Consider the following 25397-nt stretch of genomic DNA (forward strand, 5'->3'; position numbering starts at 1 on the left):
CTCTAACCTTAACCCTTATCCTAACTCTAACCTTAACCCTTATCCTAACTCTAACCTTAACCCTAGCCCTAACTCTAACCTTTACCCTAGCCCTAACTCTAACCTTAACTCTAACCTTAACCTTTGCCCTAACTCTAACCTTTACCCTTATCCTAACTCTAACCTTAACCCTAGCCCTAACTCTAACCTTTACCCTAGCCCTAACTCTAACCTTAACCCTTATCCTAACTCTAACCTTAACCCTTATCCTAGCCCTAACCTTAACCCTTATCCTAACTCTAACCTTAACCCTTATCCTAACTCTAACCTTAACTCTAACCTTAACCTTTGCCCTAACTCTAACCTTAACCCTAATCCTTATGTGAACCGTAACCTTAGCAAGCAGTTGCTTATCAACAGATGGACAGTTGCTTATCAACAGATAGTTTATTATAGTTTACAGATGGACTTTCCAAATAAAGTGTGACCAAATGAATGTCCAAGTCAAGGAAGCTTACCAGCAGCAGGTGCTGTTTCAAAGCCTATGTCAGATACTCCAGGGAGTGTAAATGACTCAATATTTGAGAAATAAAGTCATTATCATTATAAAGATATTCCCCTCTTTTCTTTTCTACTGTGGGTGTGTTGTTGCTAGCGATATTCATAAAAACGTTGGGGGGGGGGGGCAAAATGCACTAATTGTTTTAAATATAATGTTTATTTTCTGGGGGTCTGTGTGTCCCCGGTTGAATACCCATGCACTAATACTATGTCTACTGTATTACAGGTTACTGGTCACTGTGACTGGTCCTAGATCAGTCAACCATTAATACTATATCTAGTTTGTCCAATGTGTCACTGGCCACTGTGACTGGTTCCTGTATCAATCACCTACTAATACTATCTCTACTGTAATTTAGGTTACTCCATGACAGAGAGCTGTCTCTGTATGACGGGTCCAGACTGCTGAGGTGGGACAGATACCAGGCACTCAAGGAAGAGCTACAGCTCACAGACGAACAGCTACAGGAAAGGTACACACACATACACGCATGTAGGGACACATATTCCGAGGCATGTATGTTAGCTAGAGCTGGTGCCAAAGTGTCACACCAGTGCTGCCCTGGGGAGCAACCTGTTCACCCATTATCTCCAGCTATGCAACTTCCTGTTTGCCAGCCTGTGGCATCATTTTGTGTGCTACTATTTTGTCCAGGTCTCTTGCAAAATAGATTTGTAATGAGTCTAACCTGGTGAAATAAATAAATCAAATAATAACTGGCGTTTCTCTTTCGAGCTCCCTGTCGCAGCCTGGTCTCATAGACTAGACGTAACATAGTGAAAGTAAATCCAGGACACTCAAATTAGTATGTTGTGTTACGTTTGATATGGTTACATAAGACAGAATGTTACTTAAGGCAAAACGAAAGGAGGGTGGATGTGTGGGTTTATAACGTGAACGTGTGCTCGTTTTTTGTTTCCAATGACTCATCCTTACCAGTTTCCTTTCATTAAGGTTAACCCAATGGTTGCGTTTTCAAATCTCATTACGGAAAACTTTTGCATTTGAGCTAATTAGTCACTTTTCAACTACACTGAACAAAAATATAAACGCAACATGTAAAGTGTTGGTCCCATGTTTCATGAGCTGAAACAAAAGATCCCAGAAATGTTCCATACCCACAAAAAGCTTATTTCTCTACAATTGTGGACACAAACTTGTTTACATCCCTGTTAGTAAGTATTTCAAGTGTGGCATTTCAAGATGCTGATTAAACAGCATGATCATTACACAGGTGCACCTTGTGCTGGGCACAATAAAATGCCACCGCAGTCCACGTGTAACCAGGACCTCCACATCTGGATCCTTCACCTGCAGGATCGTCTGAGACCAGCCAAATGGACAGCTGATGAAACTGGGTTTGCACAACCAAAGAATTTCTGCACAAACTGTCAGAAACTGTTTCAGGGATGCTCATCTGCGGGCTCTTCGTCCTCACCAGGGTGTTGACCTGACTGCAGTTTGGTGTCGTAACCGACTTCAGTTGGCAACTGCTCACCTTCGATGGCCACTGGCAAGCTGGAGAAGTGTGCTCTTCACAAATGAATCGCGGTTTCAGCGGTACTGGGCAGATAGCAGACAGCGTGTATGGCGTTGTGTGGGCGAGCGGTTTGCTGATGTCAACGTTGTGAACAGAGTGCCCCTTGGATGTGGTGGTGTTATGGTATGGGCAGGCATAAGCTACGGACAACCAACACAATTGCATTTTATCGATGGCAATTTGAATGCACAGAGATACCGTGACGAGATCCTGAGGCCCATTGTCGTGCCATTCATCCGCCGCCATCACCTCATGTTTCAGCATGATAATGCACTGCCCCATGTCGCAAGGATCTGTGCACAATTCCTGGAAGCTGAAAACGTCCCAGTTCTTCCATGGCCTTCATACTTACCAGACATGTCACCCATTGAGCATGTTTGGGATGCACTGGTTCGATGATTTCCAGCAATATCCAGCAACTTGGCACAGCCATTGAAGAGGTGTGGGACAACATTCCACGGGCCACAATCAACAGCCTGATCAACTCTATGCAAATTAGATGTGTCGTGCTGCATGAGGCAAATGGTGGTCACCCCAGATACTGACTGGTTTTCTTATCTATGCCCCAATTTCTTTTTTAAGGCATCGGTCACCAATAGATTCAAATCTGTGTTCTTATCCATAGATTAGGGCCTAATTCATTCATTTAAATTGACTGATTTCCTTTGTATGAACTGTAACTCAGTAAAGGCATTGAAATTGACTGATTTCCTTTGTATGAACTGTAACTCAGTAAAGGCATTGAAATTGACTGATTTCCTTTGTATGAACTGTAACTCAGTAAAGGCATTGAAATTGACTGATTTCCTTTGTATGAACTGTAACTCAGTAAAGGCATTGAAATTGACTGATTTCCTTTGTATGAACTGTAACTCAGTAAAGGCATTGAAATTGACTGATTTCCTTTGTATGAACTGTAACTCAGTAAAGGCATTGAAATTGACTGATTTCCTTTGTATGAACTGTAACTCAGTAAAGGCATTGAAATTGACTGATTTCCTTTGTATGAACTGTAACTCAGTAAAGGCATTGAAATTGACTGATTTCCTTTGTATGAACTGTAACTCAGTAAAGGCATTGAAATTGACTGATTTCCTTTGTATGAACTGTAACTCAGTAAAGGCATTGAAATTGACTGATTTCCTTTGTATGAACTGTAACTCAGTAAAGGCATTGAAATTGACTGATTTCCTTTGTATGAACTGTAACTCAGTAAAGGCATTGAAATTGACTGATTTCCTTTGTATGAACTGTAACTCAGTAAAGGCATTGAAATTGACTGATTTCCTTTGTATGAACTGTAACTCAGTAAAGGCATTGAAATTGACTGATTTCCTTTGTATGAACTGTAACTCAGTAAAGGCATTTAAATTGACTGATTTCCTTTGTATGAACTGTAACTCAGTAAAGGCATTTAAATTGACTGATTTCCTTTGTATGAACTGTAACTCAGTAAAGGCATTTAAATTGACTGATTTCCTTTGTATGAACTGTAACTCAGTAAAGGCATTGAAATTGACTGATTTCCTTTGTATGAACTGTAACTCAGTAAAGGCATTGAAATTGTTGCATGTATTTATATTTATGTTCGGTGTACTTACTGATAGCTCACCCTAACCTGCCCCTAATCCTAAACTTTACCTAACTTTGAACCCTAACCTGCCCCTAATCCTAAACTTTACCTAACTTTGAACCCTAACCTGCCCCTAATCCTAAACTTTACCTAACTTTGAACCCTAACCTGCCCCTAATCCTAAACTTTACCTAACTTTGAACCCTAACCTGCCCCTAATCCTAAACTTTACCTAACTTTGAACCCTAACCCCTAGCCATGCTAGCATTAGTTTTAGCCACCTATCCAACATTAGCCGCAATAAATTGGAATTTGTAACATATCATACATTTGCAAATATGTAACATATTGTACGTTTTTTGAAATTGTTAATGTATAGTGCCTTCAGAACGTATTCATACCCCTTGATGTTTTCCAAATGTTCTTGTGTTACAGCCTGAATTTTAAATTGATCAAATTGAAATGTGTCTCTGACCTTTCACAATCCCCCATAATGTCAAAGTGGAATTATGTTTACAAATTATATTATCTTTACAAATTGATTAAAAATGAAAAGCTGAAATGTCTTGAATCAATAAGTATTCAACTCCTATGTTATGTCAAGCTGACAAGGTAAAAATCTGTCGTTCTGCCCCTGAACAGGGCAGTTAACCCACTCTTCCTAGGCCGTCATTGTAAATAAGAATTTGTTCATAACTGACTTGCCTAGTTAAATCAAATAAAAAAATAAGTTGCATGGACTCACTCTGTGTGCAATAATAGTGTGTAACATACATTTTTTTATTGGCTACCTCATGTCTGTACCACACACATACAATTATCTGTAAATTCCCTTAGTCGAGCAGTCAATTTCAAATACAGATTCAACCACAAAGACTAGGGAGGTTTTCCAATGCCTCGCAAAGAAGGGTAGGTGGGTAAAAAAGAAAAAAGCAGACATTGAATATCCCTTTAAACATGGTGGCGTTATTAATTACACTTTGGATGGTGTATCAATACACCGTCACTAAAAAGATACTGACGTCTTTCCTAACTAAGTTTCCGGGGAGAAAGGAAACCGCTCAGGAATTTCACAATGAGGCCAATGCTGACTTTAAAACAATTAGAGTTTAATGGCTGTGATAAGAGAGAACTGAGGATGGATCAGCAACATTGTAGTTACTCCACAATATTAACCTAATTTGCAGAGTGAAAAGAAGGAAGCCTGTACAGAATAAAAAATAATCCAAAACATGCATCCTGTTTGCAATAAGGCACCTAAGTAAAACTGAACAAACAAATTGGCAAAGAAATTAACTTTATGCATTAGGTTTAGGGCAAAAGCAACACTCACAGCTGTAATTGCTGCCAAAGGAGATTCTAACATGTATTGACTTGGGTGTGAATACTTATGTAAATGAGATATTACTGTATTTCATTTGAAATAAATTGCAAAAATGTCTAAAAATATGTTTCCACTTTGTCATTATGGAGTTTTGTGTGAAGATGGGTGAGAAAAAACATATATTTAATCAATTTTGAATTCAGGCTGTAACCTAACAAAATGTGGAATAAGTCAAGGGGTATGAATACTTTCTGAAGGGACTGTAATTGTACGAATTGCAATTTGTAACATATTATACGAAATGGATGATGGACATCCACAAATTACTACACATCATACGAAGCATAACATGTGTCATGAATATACGTACAGAATAATATGAAATGCTCTGAGACCAGGTTGCCTATGGAGATGGCAGTTCTGCTTGTGATGTGTTGTGATGGTGGCTGTATGTGTGTGATGAAGGGATACAACACCCTGTCATGTTAATTAGCTTGCCGTCCATTTAGATATCACTGTGTGTGTGTCTGTGTGTGCAATTTTTGTATTTTATTTTCCGATGACTCATCCTTCCTGTGGTTAGTCATTCAATAATACCTCCTCTCAGGTGTCATACCCCACAGACAGACTTTCACGTGTCAGACAGAACAGTGAAGTTATGGGCTGTGTAATGTCGGGTGTTGATTAAGCCTCCTTATTAACCCTACGAGGTTCGGAGTCTGCTGGTTTTCTGTTCTACCTGGTCATTAATTGCACACACCTGGTATTCCAGGTGTAAATCAATCCCCGATTAGAGGGGCACAATTTAAAAAATGCGGTGGAACTGGCTTTTAGGTCCAGAGTTGAGTTTGAGGGGTCTAGGGACATGAGCTATGAGTTACAGTTTGACACACACACACACACACACCACTGACTCACACCTCAGTACGTGACCTTGCAGCCAGAGGCAGGTCAATCAGTAGACAGTGTAGCAGTGGAGGCTGTTGAGGGGAGGACGGCTCATAATAATGACTTGAACGAATGGAATGGCATCAAACACATGGAAACCATTCCTCTAGTTTCGCTCCAGCCATTACCACGAGCCCATCCTCCCCAATTAAGGTCCCACCAACCTCCTGTGCAGTGTAGTATTTAAATATCTGTGTTAGCGTCAGAAGTGAAAACCCTGACAATGACTGCTTTCATCTCCACCACCATAACAGGAAATTAGTAGGAGAGAGAAGGGGAGGGATGAAGAGAGAGAATGAGAGTGGGGGAGAGATATTGAGGAATAGAACGAGGATAGAGGAATGTGGTAAAGAGAGGGGAACGGAGAGAGAGAGTGGGGGAGAGATAAAGAGGAATAGAACGAGGATAGAGGAGAGTGGGGAAGGGAGTGAGAGAGCGGGGGAGAGATAAAGAGGAATAGAACAAGGATAGAGGAATGTGGTAAAGAGAGAGGGGAAGGGAGTGAGAGAGTGGGGGAGAGAACGAGGATGGAGGATTATGGTAAAGAGAGAGGGGAAGGGAGTGGGAGAGCGGGGGAGAGAGAGGAATAGAACAAGGATAGAGGAATGTGATAAAGAGAGAGGGGGAGGGAGAGAGAGAGCGGGGGAGAGATAAAGAGGAATAGAACGAGGATAGAGGAATGGTAAAGAGAGAGGGGGAGAGCGGGGGAGAGATAAAGAGGAATAGAATGAGGATAGAGGAATGTGGTAAAGAGAGAGGGGACGGGAGTGGGAGAGCGGGGGAGAGATAAAGAGGAATAGAACGAGGATAGAGGAATGTGGTAAAGAGAGAGGGGAAGGGAAAGAGCGAGGGAGAGAAAGAGGAATAGAGGAATGTGGGGAAGGGAGTGAGAGAGCAGGGGAGAGATAAAGAGGAATAGAACGAGGATAGAGGAATGTGGTAAAGAGAGGGGAACGGAGAGAGAGAGTGGGGGAATAGAACGAGGATAGCGGAATGTGCTAAAGGGAGAGGGGAAGGGAGTGGGAGAGCGGGGGAGAGATAAAGAGGAATAGAACAAGGATAGAGGAATGTGGTAAAGAGAGAGGGGGAGGGAGAGAGAGAGAGCGGGGGAGAGATATTGAGGAATAGAACGAGGATAGAGGAATGTTGTCTACTGACTGTTGGCAGGACAACTCTTTCTGTTTATCTGCCTTTCACCCTCTCATTTAACTCTGTATTGTTTCCACCTTCTCTTCCTAATCACAAATGTCAGATTTGACATCATCCAACAGACAACATTTAACCATCAGAACTATATGATAGAATGGCTACAATTTCTCCCTACATGTTCCCTTTAAATTATTTCTTCTCCAGATAGAAATGTAGTCCATCGGTCAGGATTCAGGGTTGTTTAGTTTGGTATTTGGGTGAACAAAATGTATGTGCTGCTGCACGTGTGTGTGTGTGTGTTCGAGCACCTAGGCTGGCAGGAAGGATGTTTGTGGTAGGGCGTCTGGGCTGAAATTAAATCACTTCCCCTTTGTGTGTGTGTGTGTGTGTGTGTGTGTGTGTGTGTGTGTGTGTGTGTGTGTGTGTGTGTGTGTGTGTGTGTGTGTGTGTGTGTGTGTGTGTGTGTGTGTGTGTGTGTGTGTGTGTGTGTGTGTGTGTGTGTATCCTGAGTTTCCCGCGGCTCACACTCTTGATGTGATTCCACCCAGGACTATGGGCCAGGGCCACTATCATGTTATTTATTACACATACTGTAACTGTAGAGTTACCATTATTACAGTCAGTCACTATTACTATACAAATACTATTACTACAGTACTGTAACTAGTTTTATAACTACAGTACTATAACTACAGTACTATTACCATAGTACTATAACTACAGTACTATTACTACAGTACTATAACCACAGTACTATAACCACAGTACTATAACCACAGTACTATTACTACACTACTATTACTACAGTACTATAACCACAGTACTATAACCACAGTACTATTACTACAGTACTATTACTACAGTACTATTACTACAGTACTATAACCACAGTACTATAACCACAGTACTATTACTACAGTACTATAACTACAGTACTATAACTACAGTACTAGAACTACAGTACTAGAACTACAGTACTATTACCACAGTGCTATAACTACAGTGCTATTACCACAGTACTATTACCACAGTACTATAACCACAGTACTATTACTACAGTACTATTACTACAGTACTATAACTACAGTACTATAACTACAGTACTATTACCACAGTGCTATAACTACAGTACTATTACCATAGTACTATAACCATAGTACTATAACTACAGTACTATAACTACAGTACTATTACTACAGTACTATTACTACAGTACTATAACCACAGTACTATTACTACAGTACTATTACTACAGTACTATTACCACAGTACTATAACTACAGTACTATAACTACAGTACTATTACCATAGTACTATAACCACAGTACTATTACTACAGTACTATTACTACAGTACTATTACTACAGTACTATAACTACAGTACTATAACCACAGTACTATAACCACAGTACTATTACCACAGTACTATTACCATAGTACTATTACCATAGTACTATAACCACAGTACTATTACTACAGTACTATAACTACAGTACTATTACCATAGTACTATAACCACAGTACTATTACTACAGTACTATAACTACAGTACTATAACTACAGTGCTATAACTACAGTACTATTACCATAGTACTATAACCACAGTACTATAACCACAGTACTATTACTACAGTAGTATTACTACAGTACTATTACCACAGTACTATTACTACAGTACTATTACCATAGCACTATAACCACAGTACTATAACTACAGTACTATAACTACAGTACTATTACCATAGTACTATAGCCACAGTACTATTACTACAGTACTATAACTACAGTGCTATAACTACAGTACTATTACCACAGTACTATTACTACAGTGCTATAACTACAGTACTATTACCATAGTACTATTACTACAGTATTATAACTACAGTATTATAACTACAGTACTATAACTACAGTACTATAACTACAGTACTATTACTACAGTACTATAACAGTATGATTACCATAGTACTATAACTACAGTACTATATCTACAGTACTATAACTACAGTACTATAACCACATTATGATTACCATAGTACTATAACTACAGTACTATAACTACAGTACTATAACTACAGTACTATTACTACAGTACTATAACAACAGTATGATTACCATAGTACTATAACTACAGTACTATTACCTTAGTACTATAACTACAGTACTATTACCACAGTACTATATGACCTGAGGTTTTTACTGACTACATACCTTGACTAAGGAAAACCCCTTGTACTGTAAACAAGTCTTTCTGGACAACAAAACATGTATATGTCGTGATTCACAATCGGTAAAGTCTCTACAAGCTCTAAAATGTGTGTGTGTTTCCAGGTCCATCTTCCCCGTCCACCCTTCGTTTCGTGTGTTGGCCCTGGCAGAGCCCCCTGTGGCGGGCAGCAGTGGTCAGCAGTGGTTGGGTCCTGAACTACTCACCATGTTCATGTTCCACAACATCCAGCCTCTGGCACGGGCACAGGAGACCAGCCTCATACAGGGCTTGGTGAGACGCCCACACACACACACACACACACACACACGTTGATTCAGTCATCTGTTTCCTTCATATCATCCTCCATTCATTCTCTCTCTCTCTCTCTCTCTGTCTCTCTGTCTCTCCAGACTCCCAACGTTCCGAAGGAAGCAGTGGAGCAGCTCCTCCACCTCACACACAACCTCCGACAGACCAACGACCCTACTGTAAGTGTGTGTGTGTGTGCGTGTGCGTGTGTGCGTGCGTGTGTGTGTGTGTGTCCATGCTAGTGAGTATGTGTACCAAACCGTCTGCTGTGTGTCCAGGCCCAGTCTCTAGCTTCGTCCCTGTCCACCAGACAGCTGTTGAGGATCTGTCGTCGTCTCTCTCAGTATCCAGAGGAGAGCATCGCTCACGCTGTCAACAAAGCCTGTCTGTCCAGGTACACAGAAGCACACGCATGTACACACACACAAACTAATTTGTTAGACAAATGTTGATTGAACTATTCCTTTAAACTGTACGTTGCTTGGGATTAAATTGTCTGTTTTAGTAACCTTGTTATAATATGCAATAATATGCTTTATGTTTGATTAGGTTTCTACCCAGCCTGGCTCGTTCCTCTCTACAGAAGGGCCTGGCTAGCTGCTCTATACAGGACACACAGCCTGATGCTGAGGCACACGACCACAGCTGTAAGAGACACACACACACACACACACACCACACACCACACACCATGCACAAACATGTATAATCTATTTCACCCCTCTCTCCATCCAGGCACTGTAAAGGATGGTGTGTTGACCATAGGCAGTGTGTCAGCTCCTGTCTATAATGCTGGGGAGAAGATGAAGGTGCCTGACGTGCTCTTCTACGACAACGCACAAGTAATGGCCTCCACACACACACACACACACACACACACACACTGATTGTAGTTGTATCAACCCCTGGACTGAGGGGTTCTGAGTCCTCTCTAGAATACTGAGTGGGACTGCCCCAGATCTATCCATTGCTCTCTCCTTCCCGTCTATCTTTTTTTCATGCTCCCCCACACTTGTCTCTCTCCCCCCTCTCTCTCTCTCTCTCTCTCCTCTCTAGCTCTTTGTCGGTTCTCTCTCCCCTCTCTCTCTCTCTCTCCTCTCTAGCTCTTTGTTGGTTCTCTCTTACTCCCTCTCTCTCACTCCTCTCTAGCTCTTTGTCGGTTCTCTCTCCCTTCTCTCCCTCTCTCCTCTCTAGCTCTTTGTCGGTTCGCTCTCTCTCCCTCTCTCCTCTCTAGCTCTTTGTCGGTTCTCTCTCCCTCTCCCTCTCCCTCTCTCTCTCTCCTCTCTAGCTCTTTGTCGGTTCTCTCTCCCTCTCCCTCTCCCTCTCTCTCTCCTCTCTAGCTCTTTGTTGGTTCTCTCTCACTCCCTCTCTCTCACTCCTCTCTAGCTCTTTGTCGGTTCTCTCTCACTCTCCCTCCTCTCTAGCTCTTTGTCGGTTCTCTCTCTCTCCCTCTCTCTCTCCTCTCTAGCTCTTTGTCAGTTCTCTCTCACTCTCCCTCTCTCCTCTCTAGCTCTTTGTCGGTTCTCTCTCTCTCCCTCTCTCTCTCTCTAGCTCTTTGTCGGTTCTCTCTCTCTCCCTCTCTCCTCTCTAGCTCTTTGTCGGTTCTCTCTCTCTCCCTCTCTCTCTCTCTAGCTCTTTGTCGGTTCTCTCTCTCTCCCTCTCTCCTCTCTAGCTCTTTGTCGGTTCTCTCTCTCTCCCTCTCTCCTCTCTAGCTCTTTGTCGGTTCTCTCTCTCTCCCTCTCTCCTCTCTAGCTCTTTGTCAGTTCTCTCTCACTCTCCCTCTCTCTCCTCTAGCTCTTTGTCAGTTCTCTCTCTCTCTCTCCCTCTCTCTCCTCTCTAGCTCTTTGTCGGTTCTCTCTCCCTCTCCCTCTCTCTCCTCTCTAGCTCTTTGTCGGTTCTCTCTCACTCTCCCTCTCTCTCCTCTCTAGCTCTTTGTCGGTTCTCTCTCTCTCCCTCTCTCTCTCTCCTCTCTAGCTCTTTGTCGGTTCTCTCTCACTCACTCTCCCTCTCTCTCTCCTCTCTAGCTCTTTGTCGGTTCTCTCTCCCTTCTCTCCCTCTCTCCTCTCTAGCTCTTTGTCGGTTCGCTCTCTCTCCCTCTCCCTCTCTCTCTCTCTCTCTCTCCTCTCTAGCTCTTTGTCGGTTCTCTCTCCCTCTCCCTCTCTCTCTCCTCTCTAGCTCTTTGTCGGTTCTCTCTCCCTCTCCCTCTCTCTCTCTCTCTCCTCTCTAGCTCTTTGTCGGTTCTCTCTCCCTCTCCCTCTCTCTCTCCTCTCTAGCTCTTTGTCGGTTCTCACTCACTTTCCCTCTCTCTCTCTAGCTCTTTGTCGGTTCTCTCTCACTCTCCCTCCTCTCTAGCTCTTTGTCGGTTCTCTCTCACTCTCCCTCTCTCTCTCCTCTCTAGCTCTTTGTCGGTTCTCTCTCACTCTCCCTCTCTCCTCTCTAGCTCTTTGTCGGTTCTCTCTCTCTCTCTCTCTCTCTCTAGCTCTTTGTCGGTTCTCTCTCTCTCCCTCTCTCCTCTCTAGCTCTTTGTCGGCTCTCTCTCTCTCCCTCTCTCCTCTCTAGCTCTTTGTCAGTTCTCTCTCTCTCCCTCTCTCTCCTCTCTAGCTCTTTGTCGGTTCTCTCTCCCTCTCCCTCTCTCTCCTCTCTAGCTCTTTGTCGCTTCTCTCTCCCTCTCCCTCTCTCTCCTCTCTAGCTCTTTGTCGGTTCTCTCTCTCTCCCTCTCTCTCTCTCCTCTCTAGCTCTTTGTCGGTTCTCTCTCACTCACTCTCCCTCTCTCTCTCCTCTCTAGCTCTTTGTCGGTTCTCTCTCCCTCTCTCTCTCCTCTCTAGCTCTTTGTCGGTTCTCTCTCCCTCTCTCTCCTCTCTAGCTCTTTGTCGGTTCTCTCTCACTCTCCCTCTCTCTCCTCTCTAGCTCTTTGTCGGTTCTCTCTCACTCTCCCTCTCTCTCCTCTCTAGCTCTTTGTCGGTTCTCTCTCACTCTCCCTCTCTCTCCTCTCTAGCTCTTTGTCGGTTCTCACTCACTCACTCTCCCTCTCTCTCTCCTCTCTAGCTCTTTTTCGGTTCTCTCTCACTCTCCCTCTCTCTCTCTCCTCTCTAGCTCTTTGTCGGTTCTCTCTCCCTCTCTCTCTCCTCTCTAGCTCTTTGTCGGTTCTCTCTCACTCTCCCTCTCTCTCCTCTCTAGCTCTTTGTCGGTTCCCTCTCTCTCTCTCTCCTCTCTAGCTCTTTGTCGGTTCTCTCTCACTCTCCCTCTCTCTCTCTCTCTCTCTCTCCTCTCTAGCTCTTTGTCGGTTCTCACTCTCCCTCTCTCTCTCTCTCTCCTCTCTAGCTCTTTGTCGGTTCTCTCTCACGCCTCCCTCTCTCTCTCCTCTCTAGCTCTCTGTCGCGTCTCTCTCTTGTTCTATATCTGTCTTTCATCCCTCCTCTCACGCCTCCCTCTCTCTCACTTTCCCTTTCTCTCTCTCTCCTATCTAGCTCATTGTCGGTTCTCTCTCATTCTCGTCTCTCTCTCTCTCTCCTCTCTAGCTCTTTGTCGGTTCTCTCTCTCTCCCTCTCTCTCTCCTCTCTAGCTCTCTGTCGTGTCTCTCTCTTGCTCTTGCTCTATATCTGTCTTTCATCCCTCCTCTCACGCCTCCCTCTCTCTCACTCTCTCCTTGATTCTACCTTTTTCCTGCTGTGACAGGGCTGAGAAAGATAGAGGGATAGAGAGAAGAGGGTGAGAGAGGATGTTCCTGCCTGCCCACTTCTGAAGAACCTGCTTTCTGTCCTTTTTTGAGAGTAGAAAGGAAGAGAGGAGTAGAGGGGAAGGAGATTGAGGGAAAGCAGTGTTTTAAATGAGGCCAGTTCATTGGAGGACACCTCACCCCTACTACCTAGTGCCTTGAACTGTCAATCAATCTACTAAACACATGTAACATGGATTCATTATAAACTTACTGTTTCTCGCTCCCTCTACAGCATATGATGGTGATGGAGGACATGCTGAAAGACTTCCTGCTGGGAGAGCACCTCCTATTGGTAGGAAATCAGGTGAGTTACAGGGCCAAAGACCAATCACAGCTTTTGCATGATCGAAATGGCCATTTAAAAATGGCTTTGGCTGCAATCCAAAGAGAGCGGTTGGCTCCTGATCCATCATTAGGGAACCACTTTATTGAGCGATCAATTAAAACTAATCGATAGCCATAGCCAAACTCAGTTAGGTCCATTGACAGTCGTGAAGAGAACTGCATAGAGTTGCATATAGATATATTTTAATACAGTGCTGGGCCTGTATTTGAAAGGTCCGCCCTGTCCGGGTTATCTCAGTCATTATGATCTGATAGGAAAGACTGATCTTAAATCAACATTCCTACTCTGAAACTGTTTTGATCACAGGTCACTGTGATCTTTATGACCCAGTCTCTGTCTGTCCCCGTGGGCCACCCATCCTCCACCCTTCAGCTCTGTCAGCGTGGACACTCCGTCCGCCGCCCACACTCCCTCCGTAGTGGACATCCTGTGCCCTCTGAAGGGCCCTAGGGTGTTCGGGGAGGGAGGGAGTGGGCGAGCTTTGGGAATAGAGCCGTCTCACAGACACACAGCACACGCTCTGGGCCTCAACAGATATTTTAGACATGTTGGAGTCAACTGCAAGACTGATGGTTAGGAGTTGTGACAGGGATGTTCTTTAACAATAACTGGATGTGAAATAGTCCTCTTGAGATGAGTTCCCTTGGAAGTGTGTGAAGAGAAATGAACTGAGTCCTGTATTGAGAATGATGAAATATACATTATTTCGGACACTCTATACATGAAAAAATGTGTTGACTTTATTTGCGTTAGTATTATACTGTATGTTGAATACAATATTTGTGTGCGTACTCACAGGGAGTGGGAAAGAATAAGATTGTGGACAGGTTCCTCCATCTTCTCAACAGGCCCAGGGAATACCTGCAGCTTCACAGGTGAGAGGTTAAAGGTCAGAGTGTGTGTACCTGCGTGTGTTTGGCGGAGGGAGGGGGGGGGGGTAAGACGACCCTATCCCACTATCCAGGATTGTTTTCGAGTGTTGATATATTCTTGCCATCGGTAAACTGCATCCCTTTTCTAATGGACCATCGTGGAGTTTTAGCTGACACATATGTGGTCGTGTTATGTCAAATTGAGGGCATTTGAATCACCTAACATTTCTATTATAACAACCAGGCAAATAAGATTCCCATCTTAAATAGTGGGAGTGTTTTCCACAGCTAAATACGACTTGTCTTGTATATGTGACCAACAAGTCATTTCTTTCTTTTTAACAACCCGAGAAAAGGGTATCTGTGAAAAGCAGAGTGTGGGTAGCACTCTCTGTCGCTGCTCTCCCTTGGCTCTGCCTCTATCTGAGGGTGTTACAGAGAAATCAGGACAGCAGTGTTCAGGCCAAGGGGAGTACAATAGAGCTGTTAGATAGAAAGCACACCTACAGGTGTTTCTCTTGGTTCCCCTTTAAAAAGTGTTTTTTATTTTCACTACTGATACACACATATGCATATGAACCACAGCTTACAGACCCATACAAACAAAGACTACATCTCGTCTGCCCAGACTCACATGCTCACATCCCTAGTGCCGACATTCTTTCTTGCCACAATCATTCGATTTTTCCATTTTGTTAACGATGGCGGATTGTTTGATTTCCACGTTTTTAGTATATGTTTTTTCAAGATGAGAGGAGACTCGTCCACCCCATTGGGTATCTCCCTACACCCCCCCCCCATATGCCATGTCTTGAAATGCAGACAGACGGATTAAAAGTTTACATTGTAATACTTCTGACTGCCAACTGTCAAGCTTTTTGGTAGTGTGGCTTGGAGTTTGCCAAAGGGCACCTAAAGACTCTCAGACCATGAGAAACAAGATTCTCTGGTAAGATGAAACCAAGATTAAACTCTTTGGCCTGAATGCCAAGCATCACGTCTGGAGGAAACCTGGCACCATCCTTACAGTGAAGCATGGTGGTGGAAGCATCATGCTGTGGGGATGTTTTTCAGTGGCAGGGACTGGGAGACTAGTCAGGATCGAGGCAAAGATGAACGGAGAAAGGTACAGAGAGATCCTTGAAGAAAACCTGCTCCAGAGCACTCAGAACCTCAGACTGGGGGTGAAGGTTCACCTTCTAACAGGACAACAACCCTAAGCACACAGCCAAGACAACGCAGGAGTGACTTCTGGACAAGTCTCTGAATGTCCTTGAGTGGCCCAGCCAGAGCCCGGACTTGAACCCGATTGAACATCTCTGGAAAGACCTGAAAATAGCTGTGCAGCAATGCTCCCCATCCAACCTGACAGAGCTTGAGAGGATCTGCAGAGAAGAATGGGAGAAACCCCCCAAATACAGGTGTGCCAACCTTGTAGCGTCATACCCAGGAAGACTCGAGGCTGTAACCATTGCCAAAGGGGCTTCAACAAAGTACTGAGTAAAGGGTCTGAATACTTATGTAAATGTGATATTTCAGTTTTTTGTTATTAATACATTTGCTAAAAATTTGAAAAAGCTGTTTTTAATTTGTCATTATGGGGTATTGTGTGTAGATTGAGGGGGGAAAGCTATTGAATTAATTTTAGAGTAAGTCTGTAATGTGGAAAAAGTCAAGGTGTCTGAATACTTTCCGAATGCACTGTTTACACTGGATTAAGTGTACATTTGTCGATACCTGTCATTTCATTAGTTATGCTCTCCCTCCATCTTGGGCCAACATCAGTTCTTTTTAAGTTTTGGGTTCAAATATTGAGATATTTTTTTCCTAAGAGATTGGAAGCTGGATATGTTCTCTGCAAGGTCTTGTATATCTTCCCTTTATCATATGAAAGATTGCTTCATGAGGTTGCTTTTTTAGGGAGTGATATTGCTTCTTGTAGAATACGTTGCCACTTTCTTCCGTATTGTTATCGTGCTCTTACCGATGAAGTTGTACATGTTCGTAGCTTTATCCTTTTTGACAATAGACACGTAAAAAGAGTTTGGGGATGAGCATTCACATCTTCAGTATGCAAAAGTGCTTCTCGGGGGGGCTTCTATAAATAGCCCGCCACGTCACCTTGATAGAAACAGAACATTGGTTGCGGCTGGCCTGATTTCAGACCACACACACACATTGATATTAGTTATTGATGTAAGTTAGCCTTCAGTCTAGCCTTCAGGTGGTTCAGCATGGAAAATATATATCAAACAAGGTTGCCCTGCCGGGGTGAACAAACACTTGTATCCAATCGGAATGACAATAAGTGCAGCGAGGCAAGGAAGATAAAAACAACCACAAAACACGTTCACCACAACAGAATGATCCTTGGTAGGATAACACATTCACCGTTATGTATTGAAAGCGAGCGCATTTAGTCCCACACATGAAGAAACCTACATTTTTCAAAGATTCTGAAAATCAGGTCGCGGCAGCTTCAGTGTTAGACCACCTACAACATGGTTGTTGATATAGACACACTTGTAGAAAGGCTGTTTCAACAGAGGCTCTGAATAGGATTGTAGTTTACCTGGCAGTGATAGAGACAGGACACATGCACGTGTCAAGGAATATATATACACACACACACACACACACACACGCACTGCTCTCTCAGTTACAAAGAGACAGGAGACCGGTCTCACTATGCTCATCATGTGAAAACATCCATAGGCGTGACAGTCAACGGATCAGTCTATTATATAGCACTGGGACAGTCAGACAGATAGACAATAAGGTCAGTGGTCCCCTAGTAATCATTCTGCTTGACTGGACAGCAGCAAATCACACAATAGCCGAGTCTAGAGACGAGATGCAACCATCACGCTCGACTTCAGTTTCCAGGGGAAAGACAGGAGTTCAGTTGATGGCTTTCCTTTGTGATCTCCTCAGCTCCCAATCCTGTGCTTTGCAGAGCAACTTGACTGTAGGCAAGGTTTTACCCTTCTGTCTTACATGAGTGAGTTGGGGGGGGGTGGGGGGGGACTGCCGTTTACGTGTACGTTTAGTTTTCATGTCAGATTCCTCCTCTCGTGGAGTGCCTCTGTAATTACTGAGAGAAAGTAGAGGTTGTCTGGTGAAAGTCGTCTGAAAGACAGAAGCAGACGGGGACAGGGCTGCATGTAGATGTGACCTAGTTAGCTACTATAGCTGTGTGTGTGTGGGTGGCCTGGTTAGCACTAGCTAATTTTAGACCAAAATCATGGCTTTGGGGAGGCAGCCTGTCATGAAGTGTACTGAGATGAGTGTGTGGGTGTTGGCATGTGTGTATGTTTGCGCACGCATGTGCGTGTGGGTACGTCCACTGAGCGGCGTCTCAAAATGATGATTGAGAAGCAGCCTGTCCATCAAACAGAGAAACCGGGGCATGCTGTACAGGTCACACATTGACAGTGAGCAGACTCATGTGTTTTTGATCTTCAATGGAAACTGGCCTGGATGGGGAGAGCCGTTCCATCTCCTCTACGTGTGTTATTGACTGTAAAGTGTGTGACCCACCTTTCCGTCCTCTCCCCTTTCCAGGGACACTACAGTTCAGACCCTGACCCTACAGCCTTCTGTTAGAGATGGAATTATCATCTACGAGGACTCACCACTGGTCAGTATGACTTCTCTCTCTCAGCTTTACTTGCATAAATGCCCAGGTCAACGTTGCCAAAGCGAAGTGATACAAAAACAACCGTGACAACAATAAGAATAGTAGCTATAATACTAAAGGAAAACCGTGTGTATATACACTGAGTATACAAAACATTAGGAACACCTGCTGTTTCCCCATGACAGACTGACCAGGTGAATCCAGGTGAAAGCTATCAACTCTTATTGATGTCACTTGTTAAATCCACTTCAGTCAGTGTAGATGAAGGGGAGGAGACGGGTTGAAGAAGGATTTTTAAGCCTCGAGACAATTGAGACATGGATTGTGTATGTGTGCGATTCAGAGGGTGAATGGGAAAGACAAAATAATTGAAGTGCCTTTAAACGGGGTATGGTTGTAGGTGCCAGGTGCAAAGGTTTGTGTCAAGAACTGCAATGCTGCTGGGTTTTTCACGCTCAACAGTTTCCCGTGTGGTGGACTATCAAGAATAGTCCACCAGCCAAAGGACATCGAGTCAACATGGGCTAGAGTCCATGTCCCGACGAATTAAGGCTCTTCTCAGGGCAAATGGGGGTAGTGCAACTCTATTAGGAAACTGTTCTTGTTGTTTTGTACACTCAGTGTATTATATTATACATTCAGTACACTCTGTGTATTATATTATACATTCAGTACACTCCGTGTATTATATTATACATTCAGTACACTCAGTGTATTATATTATACATTCAGTACACTCAGTGTATTATACACTGCTCAAAAAAATAAAGGGAACACTTAAACAACACAATGTAACTCCAAGTCAATCACACTTCTGTGAAATCAAACTGTCCACTTAGGAAGCAACACTGATTGACAATACATTTCACATGCTGTTGTGCAAAAGGAATAGACAACAGGTGGAAATTATAGGTAATTAGCAAGACACCCCCAATAAAGGAGTGGTTCTGCAGGTGGGGACCTCAGACCACTTCTCAGTTCCTATGCTTCCTGGCTGATGTTTTGGTCACTTTTGAATGCTGGCGGTGCTTTCACTCTAGTGGTAGCATGAGACGGAGTCTACAACCCGTGTCTGTCAGCGTAGTGTCCAGAGCATGGAGGCGCTACTAGGAGACAGGCCAGTACATCAGGAGACGTGGAGGAGGCCGTAGGAGGGCAACAACCCAGCAGCAGGACCGCTACCTCTGCCTTTGTGCAAGGAGGAGCAGGAGGAGCACTGCCAGAGCCCTGAAAAATGACCTCCAGCAGGCCACAAATGTGCATGTGCCTGCTCAAACGGTCAGAAACAGACTCCATGAGGGTGGTATGAGGGCCCGACTTCCACAGGTGGGGGTTGTGCTTACAGCCCAACACCGTGCAGGACGTTTGGCATTTGCCAGAGAACACCAAGATTGGCAAATTTGCCAGTGGCGCCCTGTGCTCTTCACAGATTAAATCAGGTCCACACTGAGCACATGTGACAGTCTGGAGACGCAGTGGAGAACGTTCTGCTGCCTGCAACATCCTCCAGCATGACTGGTTTGGCGGTGGGTCAGTCATGGTGTGGGGTGGCATTTCTTTGGGGGCCGCACAGCCCTCCATGTGCTCGCCAGAGGTAGCCTGACTGCCATTAGGTACCGAGATGAGATGATCCTCAGACCCCTTGTGAGACCATATGCTGGTGCGGTTGGTCCTGGGTTCCTCCTAATGCAAGACAATGCTAGACCTCATGTGGCTGGAATGTGTCAGCAGTTCCTGCAAGAGGAAGGCATTGATGCATGGACTGGCCCGCCCATTCCCCAGACCTGAATCCAATTGAGCACATCTGGGACATCATGTCTCGCTCCATCCACCAACGCCACGTTGCACCACAGACTGTCCAGGAGTTGGCGGATGCTTTAGTCCAGGTCTGGGAGGAGATCCCTCAGGAGACCATCCGCCACCTCATCAGGAGCATGCCCAGGCATTGTAGGGAGGTCATACAGGCACGTGGAGGCCACACACACTACTGAGCCTCATTTTGACTTGTTTTAAGGACATTACATCAAAGTTGGATCAGCCTGTAGTGTGGTTTTCCACTTTAATTTTGAGTGTGACTCCAAATCCAGAGCTCCATGGGTTGATAAATTTGATTTCCATTGATAATTTTTGTGTGATTTTGTTGTCAGCACATTCAACTATGTAAAGAAGAAAAGTATTTAATAAGAATATTTCATTCATTCAGATCTAGGATGTGTTATTTTAGTGTTCCCGTTATTTTTTTGAGCAGTGTATTATACATTCAGTACACTCAGTGTATTATATTATACATTCAGTACTCTTTTATACTAATGCAATTTCTCAGAGAAATTGTTTAAAAAGTAATAATTACAGTAAAATAAAAACTATTTTGACACCCCTGTTTTCAGTACTCCAGCACCCTACCCTTGTGAGAATAATGACACTGAGCTTATTTCTAGAATGTTTTATGAGATTGGAAAAGAGCTCTATTTTCATATCACAAATAAATAGCCAACACAGAAATGTTATAATGTTCAACGGTCAGAATCTAATTGAACTCTTTTTTTCCCTTTTTTTTAAAATTAAGGTGGTACTTATATTGTCTATTACTTATAACACATGGAGAAAATAATACATTTCATGTTTCCTCCTTTAGCTTGTGTCAAGCTATGACATACTGTGCTGCCAACTCTATAACGTCAGACCTTTCCCCCGAAAGTATACACAGTTTATTTTTGTTTGATCGTTCTGTGAATGTAGAAATTTTGAATTTGGGGAAGAAGGACTCCTTAATTAATATATATTTGGGGCAGGTGATTAGAAAGTGTTCTTCAATTTCGATCTCTCTTGGCCCACAGTGGTGACGTAGCCTGTCCTCTCTGTTCAACCATGTATTTTTGATGGTGACCTGTCAGTTGCCAGTCTATGATCACTACTTCTGTATTTGGTTCAGGTTTGTATTTGTTTGGGGTCTTTTACACGGGTTAAGTATTCAGCTGAAGATCTTTTTTCCCCCCCAATGTTTGGTTGCATCTCCGTCTTTCTCTGACCTTTGGCCTCACTCCGCTAATAGTCGATGTATGCATTCTAGTTATTCAACTCCGGCTATGAACATTTTACTCTTGGGGCTAGATCACTTGTTCATTTCAAATCAAATCAAATTTTATTTGTCACATACACATGGTTAGCAGATGTTAATGCGAGTGTAGCGAAATGCTTGTGCTTCTAGTTCCGACAATGCAGTAATAACCAACAAGTAATCTAACTAACAATTCCAAAACTACTGTCTTGTACACAGTGTGAGGGGATAAAGAATATGTACATAAGGATATATAAATGAGTGATGGTACAGAGCAGCATAGGCAGATACAGTAGATTGTATCGAGTACAGTATATACATATGAGATGAGTATGTAAACAAAGTGGCATAGTTAAAGTGGCTAGTGATACATGTATTACATAAGGATACAGTCGATGATATAGAGTACAGTATATACGTATGCATATGAGATGAATAATGTAGGGTAAGTAACATTATATAAGGTAGCATTGTTTAAAGTGGCTAGTGATATATTTACATCATTTCCCATCAATTCCCATTATTAAAGTGGCTGGAGTTGAGTCAGTGTCAGTGTGTTGGCAGCAGCCACTCAATGTTAGTGGTGGCTGTTTAACAGTCTGATAGCCTTGAGATAGAAGCTGTTTTTCAGTCTCTCGGTCCCAGCTTTGATGCACCTGTACTGACCTCGCCTTCTGGATGATAGCGGGGTGAACAGGCAGTGGCTCGGGTGGTTGATGTCCTTGATGATCTTTATGGCCTTCCTGTGACATCGGGTGGTGTAGGTGTCCTGGAGGGCAGGTAGTTTGCCCCCGGTGATGCGTTGTGCAGACCTCACTACCCTCTGGAGAGCCTTACGGTTGAGGGCGGAGCAGTTGTCGTACCAGGCGGTGATACAGCCCGCCAGGATGCTCTCGATTGTGCATCTGTAGAAGTTTGTGCGTGCTTTTGGTGACAAGCCGAATTTCTTCAGCCTCCTGAGGTTGAAGAGGCGCTGCTGCGCCTTCTTCACAATGCTGTCTGTGTGAGTGGACCAATTCAGTTTGTCTGTGATGTGTATGCCGAGGAACTTAAAACTTGCTACCCTCTCCACTACTGTTCCATCGATGTGGATAGGGGGGTGTTCCCTCTGCTGTTTCCTGAAGTCCACAATCATCTCCTTAGTTTTGTTGACGTTGAGTGTGAGGTTATTTTCCTGACACCACACTCCGAGGGCCCTCACCTCCTCCCTGTAGGCCGTCTCGTCGTTGTTTCAATCTTGTGTTTCTGGGTTTTGTTAAGTTTTGCTCTCTCTCTCTCTCCCCTCCCTCTCCCTTTCTCTCCCTCTCTCTCCTCTCTCTCTCTCTCTCTCTCTCTCCCTCTCCCTCTCCCTTTCTCTCCCTCTCTCTCCTACTCCCTTTAACACTCAATTATGGTATTTACACTTGGTATTTACATTTACACACTGTGTGTGTGTGTGCCTGTGTAGGTGAAAGCTGTGAAGATGGGCCACATCCTAGTGATAGACGAGGCAGACAAAGCTCCCACTAACGTCACCTGTATACTGAAGACCCTGGTGGAGAGTGGAGAGATGATCCTCGCAGACGGACGCAGGATCGTCTCTGGTACACACTCACATGGACTGCCAGACACACACACACACAGTATTGTTTACATTCCTCTGTGAGGCTAGACTATTCAGCATAGTGACAGTCTATTAGGTACGTTTAGTTAGAAGTGGAAAGTAAAATCAAGCGTAAACAGCCTACGACTCGAAGTCTACTGGTACCTGTCCATAAAGGCTTTTATGCTAACCCCTGTGAGTGGCTTGGATGGCCCTGGATTGTATATCATAGATCTGTTTATCTTTGTTGTCATTCTATCTTCTATTTATCCCTTCAATTATCCCCCCTGTCTCTAAAGAGTACCTGGGACACTTCTTTATCACCTGCCTAAACCACTCTTTGTTTTGGCTGAAGGGAGTGTGCTCGTGCGTGTATGTGTGCGCGTGTGAGTCTGTGCATGTGTGTTTTGTACTTACAGTGTGTTGTGTCCTCATTAGACCCATTAGAAGCAGAGAGGAGACCTAACACCATAGCCATGCACCCAGACTTCAGGATGCTGGTCCTGGCTAACAGACCTGGCTTCCCCTTCTTGGGAAACGACTTCTTTGGCTCACTGGGTAAGACTCAGCTTTTGCATTAACACTTTACTTGAAGGGTACCTACATAAGGACTTCATAACACATTCATAAGCCATAGTGGATAGCATTTGTATGTCTCTGTGTCCAGTATGATTGAATTTAGCGGTAGTTTTCTGAGCCAATGCGAACTATCGTTAGTGCAACGGCTGGAAGTCTGTATCTACTAGCATGCTAGTCATTGTGCTAGCGCGAGTTAACAACTTCCTTCAAACTGCTCGCAGAGACATAAACATGGTATCCACGAGTTCATGTGACTCTGGGGGAGTAGATTAACGGCCTCATTGCCAACATCCCAAAGTATCCCTTAAAGAGCGGCAACACTTTAGTCGAACGGTCTCTACATAAGGACTTGAAAACACATTCATAAGCCATACATACCACATTCATAAGTAGCACATAAGCATTTACGAAATGCCTGGTCAAAACAAACACCAAATTGATGTTCTCATCAGCTATGTCACGGTAACGTCACTTATACGGCAAGTTGACACATGTTGACATAACCATATTACAGGTGACATCTTCAGCTGCCACGCGGTGGACAACCCCAAGCCGCAGGCGGAGTTTGCCATGCTGAAGCAGTACGGGCCAGCGGTTCCCGACGCCACCCTGCACAAGCTGGTGGCAGCCTTCGGAGAGCTACGTGCCATGGCAGACCAAGGCACCATCACCTACCCCTACTCCACCAGGGAGGTGGTCAATATAGTCAAACATCTGCAGGTGTGCTACACACACACACACACACACACACACACACACACACACACAAACACATATACTCGTGCCAGAACAGTGGTTTGATGCTTTAGTGGGTCAGAGTTCTTTTTTTTGTTTTTTTGTTTCGTAGTATCCAATTTTTTAGTAGCTACTATCTTGTCTCATCGCGACAACTCCCGTACGGGCTCGGGAGAGACGAAGGTTGAAAGTCACGCGTCCTCCGATACACAACCCAACCAAGCCGCACTGCTTCTTAACACAGCGCGCATCCAACCCGGAAGCCAGCCGCACCAATGTGTCAGAGGAAACACCATGCACCTGGCAACCTTGGTTAGCGCGCCCTGCGCTCGGCCCGCCGCAGGAGTCGCTGGTGCACGATGAGTCAAGGATATCCCTACCGGCCAAGCCCTCCCTAACCCGGACGACGCTGGGCCAATTGTGCGTCGCCCCACGGACCTCCCGGTCGCGGCATCTGCCGCTGCAGTACAGCGCCCTAAACCACTGCGCCACCCGGGAGGCCCTGGGTCAGAGTTATTTTATGAAGAGTTAATAATGTTAATTCATGGGGGAATGTCCTTGTGTCTGAGTGACCATGTTACCTCCCGCCGGATAACTCCCACTTCCATGACCTCAGCCTGCCTGGAGAGAAACATGCATGCGTACACTAAAGAGACATATACTGTATACAGAAAGTATTCAGACCCCTTGACTTTTTCCACATTTTGTCACATTACAGCCTTATTCTAACATTGATTAACAAAGAACATTTCTCTCTCTACACACAATACTGACAAAGCAAAAATAGCTTTTTGGAAATGTTTGCATATTTCATTTTTATTTTTTTTACTGAAATATCTCATTTACATAAGTGATCAGACCCTTTACTCAGTGCTTTGTTGAAGCACCATTGGCAGCGATTAGAGCATTGAGTCTTCTTGGGTATGACGCTACAAGCTTGGCACACCTGTATTTGGGGAGTTTCTCCCATTGTTCTCTGCAGATCCTCTCAAGCTCTGTCAGGTTGGATGGGGAGCGTTGCTGCACAGATATTTTCAGGTCTTTCCAGAGATGTTCAATCTGGTTCAAGTCTGGGCTCTGGCTGGGCCACTCAAGGACATTCAGAGACTTGTCCCGAAGCCACTCCTGCGTTCTCCTGGCTGTGTGCTTAGGGTCGTTGTCCTGTTAGAGGGTGAACCTTCGACCCAGTCTGAAGACCTGAGCTCTCTGGATCAGGTTTTCATCAAGGGTCTCTCTGTGCTTTGCTCCGTTCATCTTTGCCTCGATCCTGACTA

The 25397-nt window shown here is 44.1% G+C and overlaps 1 protein-coding gene across 2 annotated transcripts in view; it reads left to right on the plus strand.

Annotated features, from left to right (window-relative positions):
- Positions 1-25397, plus strand: part of LOC139380535 (von Willebrand factor A domain containing 8) — a 100060-nt gene that overhangs the window by 23534 nt on the left and 51129 nt on the right. For both annotated transcript variants that reach the window (XM_071123279.1, XM_071123280.1), the window contains exons 14-25: positions 900-1013; positions 9407-9575; positions 9695-9772; positions 9872-9987; positions 10143-10240; positions 10329-10435; positions 13544-13615; positions 14456-14532; positions 18094-18169; positions 22675-22810; positions 23248-23367; positions 23903-24108. In XM_071123279.1, coding sequence (XP_070979380.1) covers positions 900-1013; positions 9407-9575; positions 9695-9772; positions 9872-9987; positions 10143-10240; positions 10329-10435; positions 13544-13615; positions 14456-14532; positions 18094-18169; positions 22675-22810; positions 23248-23367; positions 23903-24108 — 1369 coding nt within the window. The remainder of the gene's footprint in view (positions 1-899; positions 1014-9406; positions 9576-9694; positions 9773-9871; positions 9988-10142; positions 10241-10328; positions 10436-13543; positions 13616-14455; positions 14533-18093; positions 18170-22674; positions 22811-23247; positions 23368-23902; positions 24109-25397) is intronic.

The sequence above is a fragment of the Oncorhynchus clarkii genome, chromosome 22, assembly GCF_045791955.1.
Source record: "Oncorhynchus clarkii lewisi isolate Uvic-CL-2024 chromosome 22, UVic_Ocla_1.0, whole genome shotgun sequence".
In the NCBI taxonomy this organism is placed as follows: domain Eukaryota; kingdom Metazoa; phylum Chordata; class Actinopteri; order Salmoniformes; family Salmonidae; genus Oncorhynchus; species Oncorhynchus clarkii.